General features: G+C 38.3%; 1 protein-coding gene across 1 annotated transcript in view; it reads right to left on the bottom strand.

The window, feature by feature from the left end:
* LOC126484211 (U3 small nucleolar ribonucleoprotein protein MPP10) overlaps positions 1-15789 on the bottom strand; it is a 90273-nt gene that overhangs the window by 47897 nt on the left and 26587 nt on the right. The window contains exons 3-5 of the mRNA XM_050107623.1: positions 10023-10276; positions 6395-6516; positions 4740-5056 (exon numbers count right to left, since the gene is read on the bottom strand). Coding sequence (XP_049963580.1) covers positions 4740-5056; positions 6395-6516; positions 10023-10276 — 693 coding nt within the window. The remainder of the gene's footprint in view (positions 1-4739; positions 5057-6394; positions 6517-10022; positions 10277-15789) is intronic.

Genomic DNA, 15789 nt, shown 5'->3' with positions numbered 1-15789 from the left:
ATTAGCATTTTTAAGAATGTCGAAGAAACTATTCAATGCGGCAAAGAAGTTTGCGAAGAAAATGTTGGTTCTGATGGTGAAGAAAATGTTGGTTCTGATGGTAATTTTGATGAGTTTGGATTAAGTAAATTAATGGAGGAAGAATCTATCACCGTTAAGCACTTAAGTGATGATACTTATACTGGTGTATTTGTCAACAATTCTGATGATCATTGTAAAGATGTTGTAGAAGTGCCTAGTATTGGAGATGATAGCATGTGTGACAATGTTGATAGTGAAAGCAACAGTAGCAATAGTGAATGGGAGGAAGAATTAGACAGTGTGGTGTGTATGGAGGTTAAAGAAGATTTAATTAATGGTGAAGATGGTGATGTCAGTAGTATTTGTGAAGAATATGAGAACCAGATTGGAAGGTATCACCAGATAAGGAACATGTAGACAGACAATACGATTTAGATGCGTGATTTAGATGCATTCCAACTGGGAAGGTAGAACCAATCAGCAGGCTTACAGTGAGATCAGTTCTGGGAAAAGTAGACAGTGTGTAAAAGAGGGACATGACATCAAGCAATCATCTGATGTAGCTCTAAGTAAAATTCAGACAAGTAAGAGAAATTGTGCAGGCAAGAATAGTGTAAATGAAAAAATTTATGTTAACAAGGAAGAAAACGAAGAAGAATGCAGTGAAGACAAGTATGCTGAATTAGTGGCCACCAAACTAAAAGAAGCTGGAAGTCTAGATGAAGAACAGACTCATCAGTTAGGTAGTTTGTTGTGGGAATACAAAGATGTGTTTAGTGAGAAACCTGAAAAGGGAGAAAAACTATGAATGCAGACTTAATCTAAAATCTCACAAACCATTTTTTTATCAAACCATATGGAGTAAGTGTCAAACACCAAGAAAAATTATGATGATATAAAAGCCCTCAGGAGGACACATCTTTGTGTCAAGTGAGTGGCAAGCACTAGGTCTCCAAGCTATGTAGCATTCTATTTTCTTCTTTTCGGTTTCGGACGCTACATCTTTTACTCATCTATAAACCTGTAATGAAGTTATCTCTTACTGAAAATACTATCTATTCTCTGTAGTATGAGTTTTCTGTATGTAATATGACTATTGAGTGACATTATTTGAGGAATAATTTGAAAATGTAAACTGTGTACTAAATTTAACTTTTCTACAATAATGATTGACCAGTTATTGTAGTTATACTCTGTAGAGCATGTATTTGATTTGTAGGTGCTTCTTTGAGAATTACAGGCAAGGTCATGATTTTACGAATTTGTTAATGAGATGAACAAATGGACAATGGTAAAGATGTACATGTGTTATTAATGGACAAGTTGCACTGTGAAAAAAAGACATTTTGTGAAAAGTTTGTTATTACAAGATGGTGTGATGAGCAACCTGTGAGTTTGATTGATTGATATGATAAAGAGTTAAATGAGATCTGGGGGGTCAAATATACTGTATAGTGGAATATACTGAAATATTAATAAAAAAGGAAGGATACATATATAATTCATTTTTGGTTCATTGACTTTAATCTGTACATAGCTAAATCTTTACAGTTTAGAGATGCTTAATTGTGTGTGATTTTGTGTGTAAATATGATAATAGTATAGGGTAATAAGCGAATGCTTTTGATATATTCATACCTGATGCGACCTTAATTGTAACCTACACGAGTACCTTGAGTAATGAGTTCATCCCTGTTCCTACCTAGAGAACTGTATCCAAGATCCTAACCCGACATGGAAGTGAAAATTAAAAAATTGTGAAACTAATAGTGGACCGTGCTACTGCAGTGTAGAGACTGCCAGAAAAAGAGGGGTTGCAGACACAAGATGGACAGCACAAAAGGACCGATGATTGTGAGCTGCCAATTCCCTAAGATGTGCAATGTGAACCAGTGACTGCAACGACAGCTAAGAAAAGAAAACATTGATACAAGTAATACTTGTAAGAGTGGCAGGGACGGGGGAGGGGGGGGGACGACCCGACCGGTAAAGTCTCCCCCCAGGACTCTTAATGTCCAATACCACCTTTTTTTTTTTAAGTAATCAGATAGTTATTGGACAATTCAGTGCTTCCTAAGACCTTGTATGTGTGTCTTTATATGTACCATTCTGTCCTATTTGATAAAAAAACTCGATATTCATTGTGAAGGGGCGTGGAATATTCTGGAAGGACGTGCGTTGTCGTAATTATCGATGTATTGTTGTCACTGATAAAATTATGTACATATACTAAATTAAGTAACTAATCAAGAAATTGAAGTAATAAGTCCTCAGCAATAAATAACTAGAGACTGCAGAGATGTTAGCACAAAAAAATCAATGCTTCTAATTAAAAAAATGGTAATCTAAAAATCCAGTAACAGAAGACCTCACTATCTTGAGAAACGGCTTAAAAGTTATTACCAAGCAAAGTATTTTCATTTGTTATTTACTTTTATGTCTTCCTCTGTAATTAATGTTCTTTGTAATTACATTTATAATTAACTCTCCAATTGTTTACATCTCACAGTTTTCCAATTTTCAAAATTTAAGGCCTTATTTGTGCATTCTATTTAATCGGATAAAGCATGAGCTCTGTACTACCATTACATGTTGGTAACCAAATCCAAACCGTAATTAATTACGTAACTAAAATAATACAAGAGACATTATTGTAATTAAAGTTCAGAATGATTTTCTTATGGAAAACTAAAGATATTACTATAAAAAATTGTCACTGAATATTGTATTTTATACCTTATTCAGCTGTAACATCAGTTTCTTTACGTTTTGTAAAATTTAATTGTAACATAACAATTATAAAAAATAAATAATGCTTTATTTTGGCAGTTATTGTTAAAATTCCATACAAAGTGATGCAGTGAGTTAGTTGAGTTGTTTTGTGAGTCAGTTTTTGAAGTTACTTCTGGAAGTCAAAGATATCAGTGAAGTCTGTCCGTGTTTTGTTTACAAGACAAGTGTGCAGTTCGGATGTCAATTATGTGAATAAATTTTGTGAAGCATGAAAATTTCCCATTCATTCATCAATGGACAAGGCTGAAGAAACTTAAGTAACATTCAACACAAATTGTTACAACGGGCAGTCTGAGAGATAAAGTGGCTTCATCTAATCCAGGTGCCTTAGCTGTGTGGCAGTGGTCTGAAACTTTTGGGGCATCTGATTTTTAACAAAGATACTTTGGTTCCCCTTCTTGTGTATAGCCAAATGTATGGTCCCAGACGTATGAGGGAGACCAATAGATGTGATGGTAACGGGGGTTATGAGCTCTCTGGGGCAGGCACCAAAGATTAAATAATGTATGCTCTTGTAGCAGCTCTATCAGGTTACAACCGGTCAAAAGGATAAACTGTTATGTAGTGAGGAACCTTTTAATAACTTGCTGTAATTTGCAGAATCTTATCGACTCTCTTCCTGCACATCTCGCAGCAGCCGTGCTTCAAAAGGCGGTTGTTCAGGCTTTTGACAGGTGGTCACATTAATGCGATTAGACAATGTAATTACTGTTAATAACTACTTACAGCTCAACATAAGCATATGTTCAAAATAATATGACACATGATGTAAATCCTGTCATCAATTTCTCGTGACATGACTGTAGAAAAACAAATAGCTACACATTTACGTATAGTGAAAACCATATTTTGTTCTGATGCAATAATTTTACACTTGTTTTTTCTTATCTTAACATATAAAGATTTCACTTATCAGATGAACAAAAACAGTTTTTGCAGTTGCAACGATCCACAAATTTATTGCTGCCCCACCTTTTATATTCATTTTTTCCTGTTACGCTGAACAAAGTAAACAGTGGGTGCTATTATGTAATTGTTTGTCTGTAGGTACTGTTATTATAACAACACTTCTATCATTTTTCAGATTCATAAATGAGTAAGGCGAAGTTGGTGAAACGTATGTGGCAATCAATTGATTTTGTGTCAATATTATATTATATTGTTCTTTATATGCAGCTACCATAAATTTATTTATTTTTACATGCAACGGCAAAGGAATTGTGACAAAGCAAACTGCTGTTTCATTACCTTTTCAGATGAACACTGCTGCCATACCAGTGTGTGTGTGTGTGTGTGTGTGTGTGTGTGTGTGTGTGTGTGTGTGTGTGTGTGTGTGGCGAGCGGGTGGCTTGGACATGCATGTATGGTCTTGTATAGTATGTATGACTACTCTAGTTCAAAAAAGGATCTGAAAGTTATCAACATTATCAGTCTTGTTTATGTGCATTTTGACAACTCCATGTTTCTACTATTCAGTAAGATGTATGTTTGTGATGTACAGTTTATACCTACAAGACTAAACTTTAGCAGATAATGGATACTGGACTATAATAAAATTTTACAAGATCAAAAATACAGTATCAGCACACCCCTCCAGCAAGCACTGTTTAATACAGCGCGCGCGCACACACACACACACACACACACACACACACACACACACACACACACACACACACACACACACACACACAATACTTCACCAGTTTTGTATATTATGCCAATTTGTAATTCCCCCCCCCCTCCTCCCCCCCTCCCTTCTCTCTCTCTCTCTCTCTCTCTCTCTCTCTCTCTCTCTCTCTCTCTCTCGAGCAATACTACATTGTTATACACTGCAGTCTTGGCAAATACTTTATTGGATATTATGTTTTTTTTTATATATATTAGCTGCATAACACTGAGAACATAACAAATAAAATTGTTACCTGGTCTTGTGACGCTGTCAAATTCAACTGCTTCCTCCAGCAGTGAATTGTGGGGACGAGTGTCAGCACCAACTTCGCCTTTAAGTTGCCATGGTTTTTCAGAAAGTGCTTGTTGTTCTAGTTTGGCTACCTTTTCATCTAGTCGTGCCTTCCTTCGTTCAAGACTAGATAAGGTAGTCTCCTCACTGACAATAACAGCCTTTTTGGTCCCTATATCTGTGCATTTAATTTCATTTCCCTGCAATTGCTCTACGTTTCTTTCTGTGTCATCTTCGTCTTCATCATCTTCTTCTTCTTCTTCAGCTGGCAGACTGAACCTGTGAGTAAGTTTTGAAAACTTCTATATTAAGAAATAAAAACTAAATAACAAATGCACTCACAATCTTAACATACAAAGACAAAAAAAGGCCTATACACTTTCATTCTGCAAAAGAAAAGGAAATACTACACTAATATTGTAAATGAAATCTGTACACTTCTCCTCTGCTGCTCCCACCACACAACGTTTTAGTGTTATATGTTAAAGCATTCCATCAGAATTGAAACATATAATTGTAGCAATTACAAATAGACACATTAGTTCACTAATCATATGTTTTTGTTCACATGGCCATCATCTACAGCAGCTGTTATGTGTCAATTATTATTGTTTTTCCTTGTCTTAAGCTTACTGCAATTTGTCAGTGTTTCTCACCTGTTGTACCAACTGGCAAAAAACACCGAAAGGAATGTGTGTGCCACATTTATAAAAGAGAACTGTTTTTAATCTATAAATACCACCCCTCCTTTCAAAATGATCTTCACCTTTACAGATTCTGCCAGTCCCTGTCCCTCACAAGCCTGGTACTGCAAAGACAACTCCAAGCCATAGGCATTCCAGAGCCACCTGTACTCCCTCTGCAAGATACTACTACTGTGCAGTCCTTGCTACATACATCACATCTTTGAAATTGAATCCCTTGCTCTCCAGTACCTGGAAGAGCATTCCAGACACCACCTCCATAAATTATCCAACCTGCTGACATCCTACTGCTGCCTGAGAGCACCACTATCCAGTCCATACCCTATGCACTGATTCTCTTTGTCAATCCCTCAGAGCACCCAAACCATGCCTAGCTGATCTTTTCAACCTGTCACATCCCCCAAAACTCCCTACTAACACTCCACCAAATCTAGCACTGAAACATTCCTGAAACACTGTTGTTAACCATTCTATTGAAACCCTCAGCCCCACAAAAGTTCCAGTCCTATCCAGAGGCCTCACCTTTAATCACACACCCCAATTTAACCATGCTGGACTTATCAAAACTTGTCAAGGACCTACTGCCCTTCTCTTGATCCCTGCAAAGGCAACACTTCTTTGCCACCAATCCCTCCAACCAAAGCCAATTTCATTATTATTTTACTGGCAATCCGTTTCAACAATACAATTCATCATCATCATAACCTCCAAATATATAGTGGCTAAATTTTCCCAAAAGACAACAATCATAAAGTCCCACATGAAAATAACTGGTACCCACATCAGCTCTTGTAGTGCTTACTACACATGCAGTATACATTTAGAAAACCTGGTGATGATGAAATGTATTGTTGAAACTGGTTGCCAATGAACTTTTGATAAAATATATAGTAATAGTAAGACCGTTCATTACCTTACACTCCTCTTGTTACTTCTTCCATTTACTTGGTCATCAATATGTGTTCGGTCAATTGTGCGCCCACCTAAATCTGGTTCATCAAAGAAATCTCCATACTTTGCTCTGAGCGCAGATCCCTGTTACAAAGCGATGTAAAGATGGAAGATGTGTTTAATATTAACTGTTCGGTTCTTGTAATAGTCATAGATTATATTTATAGTCTCTGCACAACAATGAGCATGACTGGTGCAAAATACTATTACCGTATTTACTCGAATTTAAGCTGCACTCGAATCTAAGCCGCACCTGAAATCTGAGACTCGAAATTCAAAGGGAGAGAAAAGTTTTAGGTCGCGCCTCCAAATCGAAACAAAGTTGGTCCATTGTAATATGAGACACAATTTAGGTCAAATGAATGACGATACAGCTATAGTAGTTTGGTTCGAGTCGTAAGCTTAGCAGTTAAGCTTTAACAGGTAGCCGTTGCTATGCATCAGGCGCTCCTTCCGTATTTATACGGGTACCCTTCCTTTTTCACGTGCTTCGTCTGATTTGAATTGATTGCTTATTTTTCTTTGATCTGATAAGTCCCGTTCTCTTTGTTATAGGCAATTACGTCACTAAGCCGAAAATGCATTACTGTACTGTGTCATGCATTGTTTGTCGCATTCTGATAAAGAGTGTTTACGACCTGTCGCCGCTCGCGGCATGGCTTGCTTTTGTGCGCGCTACCACCGCTTACAATTTAAAAAAAAAAAGAGAGGAAACGTCTCATTAGTAAAACAATGGCAAGAGACTACTATTTGTTGTTACTTACTCTGCTGCTTTCTTTGATAATGATAAACAAGAACCAAATAATAGACTGCGTATGATAGAAGATGTTCTGAACGAGAGTTTGGCAAAAATTTTTCTTCGTTTGAAAATCTTTGCAGACGCCTCTTTAGTACATTACATTCTGCACAGAAATTAGAGTCATCTTAGATTTAAAAATTTAATCAATTGCCGTGCTTCATTTCTGAGTGTATCACTATTCGGCATAAGAATAATATGAATATAAACATGACATGATATGATATGTATATTCTTCCGTGTTTGCTGTTGTCTCACTCTAGTTTCGTAGTTTATTAGGCAGACAGGATTTAAATGAGATAGCAGTAAACACGAAAGAATACATGGCAAAATGTTTATATTCATATTATTATTATGGTGAATAGAATACTGCATGTGATTCACAATTCATAAAAGTTCCTATTAGCAACCATCTCTTCTCACAGGTAGGAAAAAATTCAGAACGCAGAGTTGGCCATATTGACAAACATCCCAAACAGTCTTGCCAGTCGGATTTTCGTAGTGCATTGAAATGCTGCTACATTCGAAGTTGAACAATAAGGAATTTGTATTTACTCCATTGGATAATGTATGAAAATGCGGTGGTTGAAACCCTATGAAAATGCAGTGGCTGAAACTCAGGGCGGAGAAAAAAAGCTCGTCTTCCACCTTTTTTTTTTTTTTTTAATTGATTTACTGACGCAGAGGTTTTGGTGCCAGTATTTATCTTTGTGCCTGCGAAGCGCTACATATATTCGACGACAGAAGTTAGTTGTGGCGGCACCTACCAACATTTTTCAGAACTTCTGCTTTGCACTCGATTCTAAGCCGCAGGCGGTTTTTTGGATTACAAAAACCGGAAAAAACAGTGCGGCTTAGATTCGAGTAAATACGGTAACTTCTGGTCCTTCAAATGGTAGATGTGGTGAATAACAAAAATAAAAAAATCTTACAATGTATTACCCTGCAAGGAGAAGTGGTAATGTGGCCACAGCAGGAACTAACTTGGTCACGTGACTAGGGACAGCCATGCTCTGATTAAAATAGTATGCTTTGTTACATTTTTGTGCGAGAAGTATTGCTGAATAAAAATACCAGTCAGTGTTTAACTGTTGTTCATGCAGACAACGACATGAGATTCACTTCTCATATATGACTCAAAAATCAAAACATTGGATTATCACTCAGAAATGGACAGTAAAAGATTTCAAAAATGTGTATAGTCCTAGGTTATCCAGGCTTACCCCCATAAAATATTGTCATTTTTGACAGTGCACCTAATCACAATAAGCAGGAAAATGAACCAATGTCTACTTGTTCTCTAAAATGTGAAATGCAGTTCTGGCTGGCCAAATACAAATATTATGAGCCATGTCTACAGAAAGTCAAACTTTTGGCATTAGTGAAGAATCACCAGCCTTGTTCTGTTTATTACATAGGTAAAATTTTTGCAATAAACTGGATTTGTTTTCCTCCTACTGCCACCATACCATTCAGACCTAAATCCCTACTATAATTTGGAAGGAAAGATGTTTTGATGGACCAAGAAACAGAAAATATAATTATATCATACGCTATGTATTCAAGCCAAGAATCATTATTCACAAGTGCAGAAATATTTTCTCAATTAACAGAATAACAACCGCACTATCCTTTGTACCATGCTTTCTCCTACCTGCAAACACTGTCATCCATAATCGTTTGTGGGTGACAAAATATTCACTACCTCACAAAGGGAGGGAGAGGATAGCAGGGATCGACTTTTTGAAACCTATAAGGAGGTGAGCAAATAAAAAAGTTTGTGTGACGGTCAAAATGATAAGGCAAAGGTTTAGAAATTAAAAAAAAAAAACTGAACAAAGTCAGTTTGATAAAAATTTAACAATAAAAATTTTAAAGCCTCTGTAGGGATTCAAACTCATAACCTCTGCTGGTCACAAATATACCATATTTAAACCCCTATACTGTGCCTCGGCTCAGGAGATGTACAAGATTTTAATACTCTGGGTTCTATAGCATTCTGTTTAGGACAAGTACAAAAATTTTAATGCTCTGGATTCTACAGCACCACACAAGATACTTTTTGCTAATTACTCGCAATGTCTTTACCCGTTTGTAATATTTCTAGCCACTGTAAGTGTTCAAAATATTGGATTATAATACTGTTCAACCAGCAATCACTTAGCAATTTATTTCCATAATGCATGTGATCAGTGGGAGTAGTAAAAGTATCACATGGATAAGATTTCTCCTCTTGAACAACCTCCTCAGTATCTGTATGTTTTAAAAAGCTCCAAAGGTGCTGATAATGTCACTTACAGAGTTGACTAAATCGGAACAGCACATTTACATAATCATAATCCACTCGTGTTACACAAGTGACACATGAATGCAATATTTGATCAGGTTAGCAAATTAGATTCAAGATTAGCTTGTAAACATGATTGTGAACACTGCCATCAGATTTCAAAATCAGATTTTCGTCTTCTGCAAATTATGTAGCTTGTAAAAATGGCAGTAGATGAGCGACATATGACACCACTCCATTCGTAAGAATACTGGAGAGTATGCCAGTGTTGCTCCGCTTCCCCTTCACCCCCCTCCCCTCCCCATCCTATTTCTTGAGCATAAACACAGCGGTGCTGCCACCATGGCAAGATTACCCCATCACTTAGCTGAGTAATACTCAATGCTATTGATGTTATCATGACACACAAAGCACCATATACAAAATCTGCAACCAAAACCATAAAATTCATACATTTTTTGGTATATCTTATGTTTTACAGAGGGAAAATAAAAAATTAATTTGTACTTCGTCATTGCTGTCTTCAGAAGGCATGTCCTCAAAGTAATCTATTGACTCAACATCATCATTGTCGTCATCATCATCATCATCATCATCATCATCATCATCTAACTGCCCATCTGACTTGTCCCCAGCTATTTTCTTTGAATTCAGGCGGTTGTTTGAGTTTTCTTTCCTATCTTCCTTGTCAAGGAACTCTTCCATCTCTCCCAATTTAAAGAATTTATCATCCACAACTGATGTTTTCTGTCCTCCACTGGCTGAAAACAGACATTAAAATTCATATTATAACATCTGCAAATAAAACACAGACACACATGAATAATTCTTAAGCATTTTAATTACATATATAAAATTAACATTGAATTTTTCAATGAATGGTATGCTTCCAGATGTTCTACCAAGTTATTGTTTCCATTTTATGAGCAATATTTCAATGACTGAACCAGCTGACTCCTTCAGGTGCTGCAAGTTAGACACAGAGAGAAAACTACAGTGAGAATCATTTTAACTGACTAAAACAGATGACTGCTTCCTGGAATTCATGAGTCATTGTATTTTACTAACTGGGATACAGTAAAATTTTAACTGGTTCTTGCAATGTAATATTAATGAACTGTTTGCATAATTAGGTTAGACAGCCAATATTAGTGTGCAAAAAGTGTCTTGTAATAATATTATAATTCTGAGTAGTGAGTGAGTGCTGCAAGTTATAAAGAACAAGTTTTGCCTTTATAACCCATAGCATTCAGTCATTACTAAGCAGCTGACGATCATGCCTTCCAGCACACACTACAGCTGCAATCATGCAGCTTACCGATGGGTATTTTATTATCATAATCTTTTAACATTTCTGTATCTAGTTAACATGCTATGTAAATCCCGAGTTCCCTTGTAGAAATTAGTGTTAAATTTCAGTGATTGCCTACGGTCTGAGGATGGTCTTTCATGACTGAAAGAAGTCACAATTATAAAACATCTGTTTTTTGCACTCAAGACTGATTATTTTATCATCATCTGTCTGCATTGATAATGTGATCCACACTGAACAAGGAAATAGTTTTTGTTCCCTGTTGCTGGAAGTTTATACCAGTTTGTAACATATCCTCCTATGATAAGAGTCGCTCCTGCCCACAAACTGTGTAACTGCTTGCTGCCAAATCCTATAGTGCATTTCAAAACTTTCCATCCCCATGAAGACAGCATCACTGCTGCACAGTACTGTGTCAAGTGACTGTAATGTTGCCTGTCATTGATCCTCTTTGAAAAAAGCTTAAAATATTTTGGCTGGTAATGGTACAACCACCTTCAAAACGAGCCAGTGACTGAATGAAAACCACTAGTCACAATACATATAAAATATCTTAAGAAGATATAATACTGACCTGGATACATGCCTACAAGATGATTTTTTTTAGTCAATATAAATGGGATGTGTCTGAAGATCTGCCCTATAGCCCAAACTTGGCTGCAAATGTTTTGCACCTCTTCAAACCCACTAAAACATGGTTTGGCTTTCAACACTGAGCCTGAGGAAGAATTTTCAGTGACTATCATGAGCTGACCACAATCTCATAAATTTGTGCAGAAGGAATTAGCCTGTTTGTTAGGAGACACGAAAAGTCTCAAAGTGAAATGGTGATTATGAAGAGGTATAATAGAAAAGTATAATATTTAGCTTTTTGCAATAAATTTGCTTTTAACTGTTGCAGTATTTATTTATAGCTTAACTGTGGTTAACTTCAGAATACATCTCTATTTCCTCTGACAAGTTCAAAAATGTTCAAATGTGTGTGAAATCTTATGGGACTTAACTGCTAAAGTCATCAGTCCCTGAGCTTAGACACTACTTAACCTAAATTATCCTACGGACAAACACACACACTCATGCCCGAGGGAGGACTCGAACCTCTGCCAGGACCAGCCGCACAGTCCATGACTGCAGCGCCTCTGACAAGTAAAAAGTTTCCTAAAGTAATTGCAAAATACAAGCCAATTAATTGGCCAAAGTAGGAAAGTTACAGAATGAGAAAATTACATTCATTAATCCAAAATTCACTATCAGAGCCTATATTCTTTGTGATGAAGAAATAGGCATGGTTTGCAATGAAACTTAAGCCTAAGAGTTCATAAGAGAAAATTCTTCTACAATGTTAATCAGGTCTGTTTCCCTGGAGAATTGGCTGTACAAAAATGCAAATGTAAAAAAAAAGATTACTTTGCATTGTTTGAATGGTGTGGTCTGATGCATCCCTTGACATTACCTGCAACACAGAATCTAACATTTGTCCAGACAGGTCAGACAACACCAAATGATCACAATAGAGTCATTACATTTATTTACATTAAACACTCGTGGGAGTCACTGCAGTCAGAGATACTAAATGCACACAGTTATTTACATTAAACACTCGTGGGAGTCACTGCAGTCAGAGATACTAAATGCACAGTGAATCAAAGTGTTGTGCTTTGGAGGGAGTAGAGTGACATTACTATTTCTCTCTCTCTCTCTCTCTCTCTCTCTCTCTCTCTCTCTCTCTCTCTCTCTCCCTTTTTATATATATATCTAAAAAGAAAGATGATGAAACTTACCAAACAAAAGCGCTGGCAGGTCGATAGACACACAAACAAACACAAACATACACACAAAATTCTAGCTTTCGCAACCAATGGTTGCCTCGTCAGGAAAGAGGGAAGGAGAAGGAAAGACAAAAGGATGACCCACAACTTCTTCACTTTTGAAGGCCAGACATACCAACAATTAAAGGGAACAGCCATGGGTACCAGGATGGCCCCCTCGTATGCCAACCTATTCATGGGTCGCTTAGAGGAAGCCTTCCTGGTTACCCAGGCCTGCCAACCCGAAGTTTGGTACAGATTTATTGATGACATTTTCGTGATCTGGACTCACAGTGAAGAAGAACTCCAGAATTTCCTCTCCAACCTCAACTCCTTTGGTTCCATCAGATTCACCTGGTCCTACTCCAAATCCCATGCCACTTTCCTTGACGTTGACCTCCACCTGTCCAATGGCCAGCTTCACACGTCCGTCCACATTAAACCCACCAACAAGCAACAGTACCTCCATTATGACAGCTGCCACCCATTCCACATCAAACGGTCCCTTCCCTACAGCCTAGGTCTTCGTGGCAAACGAATCTGCTCCAGTCCGGAATCCTTGAACCATTACACCAACAACCTGAAAACAGCTTTTGCATCCCGTAACTACCCTCCCGACCTGGTACAGAAGCAAATAACCAGAGCCACATCCTCATCTCCTCAAACCCGGAACCTTCCACAGAAGAACCCCAAAAGTGCCCCACTTGTGACAGGATACTTTCCGGGACTGGATCAGATTCTGAATGTGGCTCTCCAGCAGGGATACGACTTCCTCAAATCCTGCCCTGAAATGAGATCCATCCTTCATGAAATCCTCCCCACTCCACCAAGAGTGTCTTTCCGCCGTCCACCTAACCTTCGCAACCTCTTAGTTCATCCCTATGAAATCCCCATACCACCTTCCCTACCCTCTGGCTCCTACCCCTGTAACCGCCCCCGGTGTAAAACCTGTCCCATGCACCCTCCCACCACCACCTATTCCAGTCCTGTAACCCGGAAGGTGTACACGATCAAAGGCAGAGCCACGTGTGAAAGCACCCACGTGATTTACCAACTGACCTGCCTACACTGTGAAGCGTTCTATGTGGGAATGACCAGCAACAAACTGTCCATTCGCATGAATGGACACAGGCAGACAGTGTTTGTTGGTAATGAGGATCACCCTGTGGCTAAACATGCCTTGGTGCACGGCCAGCACATCTTGGCACAGTGTTACACCGTCCGGGTTATCTGGATACTTCCCACTAACACCAACCTGTCAGAACTCCGGAGATGGGAACTTGCCCTTCAGCATATCCTTTCTTCTCGCTATCCGCCAGGCCTCAATCTCCGCTAATTTCTAATTTCAATTTGCCGCCGCTCATACCTCACCTGTCTTTCAACTTCATCTTTGCCTCTGTACATCCGCCCCGACTGACATCTCTGCCCAAAAAATGCCCAAACTCTTTGCCTTTACAAATGTCTGCTTGTGTCTGTGTATGTGTGGATGGATATGTGTGTGTGTGCGAGTGTATACCTGTCCTTTTTTCCCCCTAAGGTAAGTCTTTCCGCTCCCGGGATTGGAATGACTCCTTACCCTCTCCCTTAAAACCCATATCCTTTTGTCTTTCCTTCTCCTTCCCTCTTTCCTGACGAGGCAACCATTGGTTGCGAAAGCTAGAATTTTGTGTGTATGTTTGTGTTTGTTTGTGTGTCTATCGACCTGCCAGCGCTTTTGTTTGGTAAGTTTCATCATCTTTCTTTTTAGATATATTTTTCCCACGTGGAATGTTTCCCTCTATTATATTCATATCATTAATTTGAAGCCAACAATCACGTTTGTTATTGTTATCGTTATTGTTATTGTCACTGTTACATTTCGAAGTCTTTTCTGTCGTCTTATTTCCTCCTTCTGTTTTTGCCATCACTTTCTATTCACCTTCTCCTTTTTTACCGTAATCCAGTATACAATTTTATCCCGTCGATATACACTCAATAATACGTAATAATACGTAAATCACTTCCAAACCATAACCAAAAAAATTTTTTTTCCGCTTTGCTGCTATAAAATCCACCGTTTCCAGTCCACAAACAGTTCCTTTCAGCTATTAAACAACCCTTTCGGCAGTTTCAATAACTTTTGCTTTATTTCCATTTCCGTTTTTCTCACATCACCGATCATTTTTAGCCGCTTCCCACAGGTTTTAACGTCATTATTTCTTCATCAAACAATTGTTAGCTTCATTTCCATAATCTGCCACCACCAAACCACTCCTTTTAATACATCCTCACGTAGTTTTTTCGAAATTTTCCCGAATTTCTCCACCCTTTAACGTGTTTTGGCGGCAACACAACCACCTAACCTTTATGCACATCATTATCTACCTACACAAGTTCACCACAGGATCAACATAGCCCAGCCCTAACCAACCCTTTTTCGCCTTTTTTCACACCAGATCTCCATTTGCTTTCTAATTTTACCTTTATCTCTCCCCATATATATTTTTTCATATTTATTCTCATTTTCATTTCAGCCTCGTGTTCCACTTTCCACCTTCTAGTACCATGTCACCCTCACAACACCTTCACAACGACCCCATTAAGTTTTATTTACATTTCCTCCGCAAACATGCCTTCGCCCTAGCCAGATTACACTCCCATATTTTATTTTCTCAGGCTTGTCTGACATTTGGCATCACCCCCAAAGGCCTCACACTTAAAGTTCCCATCTCTGGCTGCAACCCTTCTTTCCATCAGTCCCTATACCAGTTCCAAACCAAACAATCCATTGCCCTCACCCACCTAATCCTTCACCTACACATCCACTCAGCCAATCAACACGCCCATCAACTCCTATCCTTTATAAAAATCCTCAATCTTTCCTCTCCCACATCCACACCTGTTGTTCAGAGCATCCTCCTACAGGCCAACCGCAAATTAGAGCAGCATGCCACCCTCCACCTTAAAAAACTATCCAATCTCCTGGTTTCCCACCTCCGGAAAGGCAACTCACTCACCCTTCACAACCTTTCCAGCAAACCTCAACCTCCTCTCATTGCACACAAACCCAGTCTCTCCCATCTACTCAATCTCCCACTTCCAGCTCCACTCCCTCCAAAACCTCAAAATTCCAATCAACGCAATCTGGTACCACAACACCCCAATTCAGTAGTTA

The sequence above is a fragment of the Schistocerca serialis genome, chromosome 6 (genome assembly GCF_023864345.2).
Source record: "Schistocerca serialis cubense isolate TAMUIC-IGC-003099 chromosome 6, iqSchSeri2.2, whole genome shotgun sequence".
Classification (NCBI taxonomy): domain Eukaryota; kingdom Metazoa; phylum Arthropoda; class Insecta; order Orthoptera; family Acrididae; genus Schistocerca; species Schistocerca serialis.
This window is presented reverse-complemented; position numbering and strand designations above follow the sequence as displayed.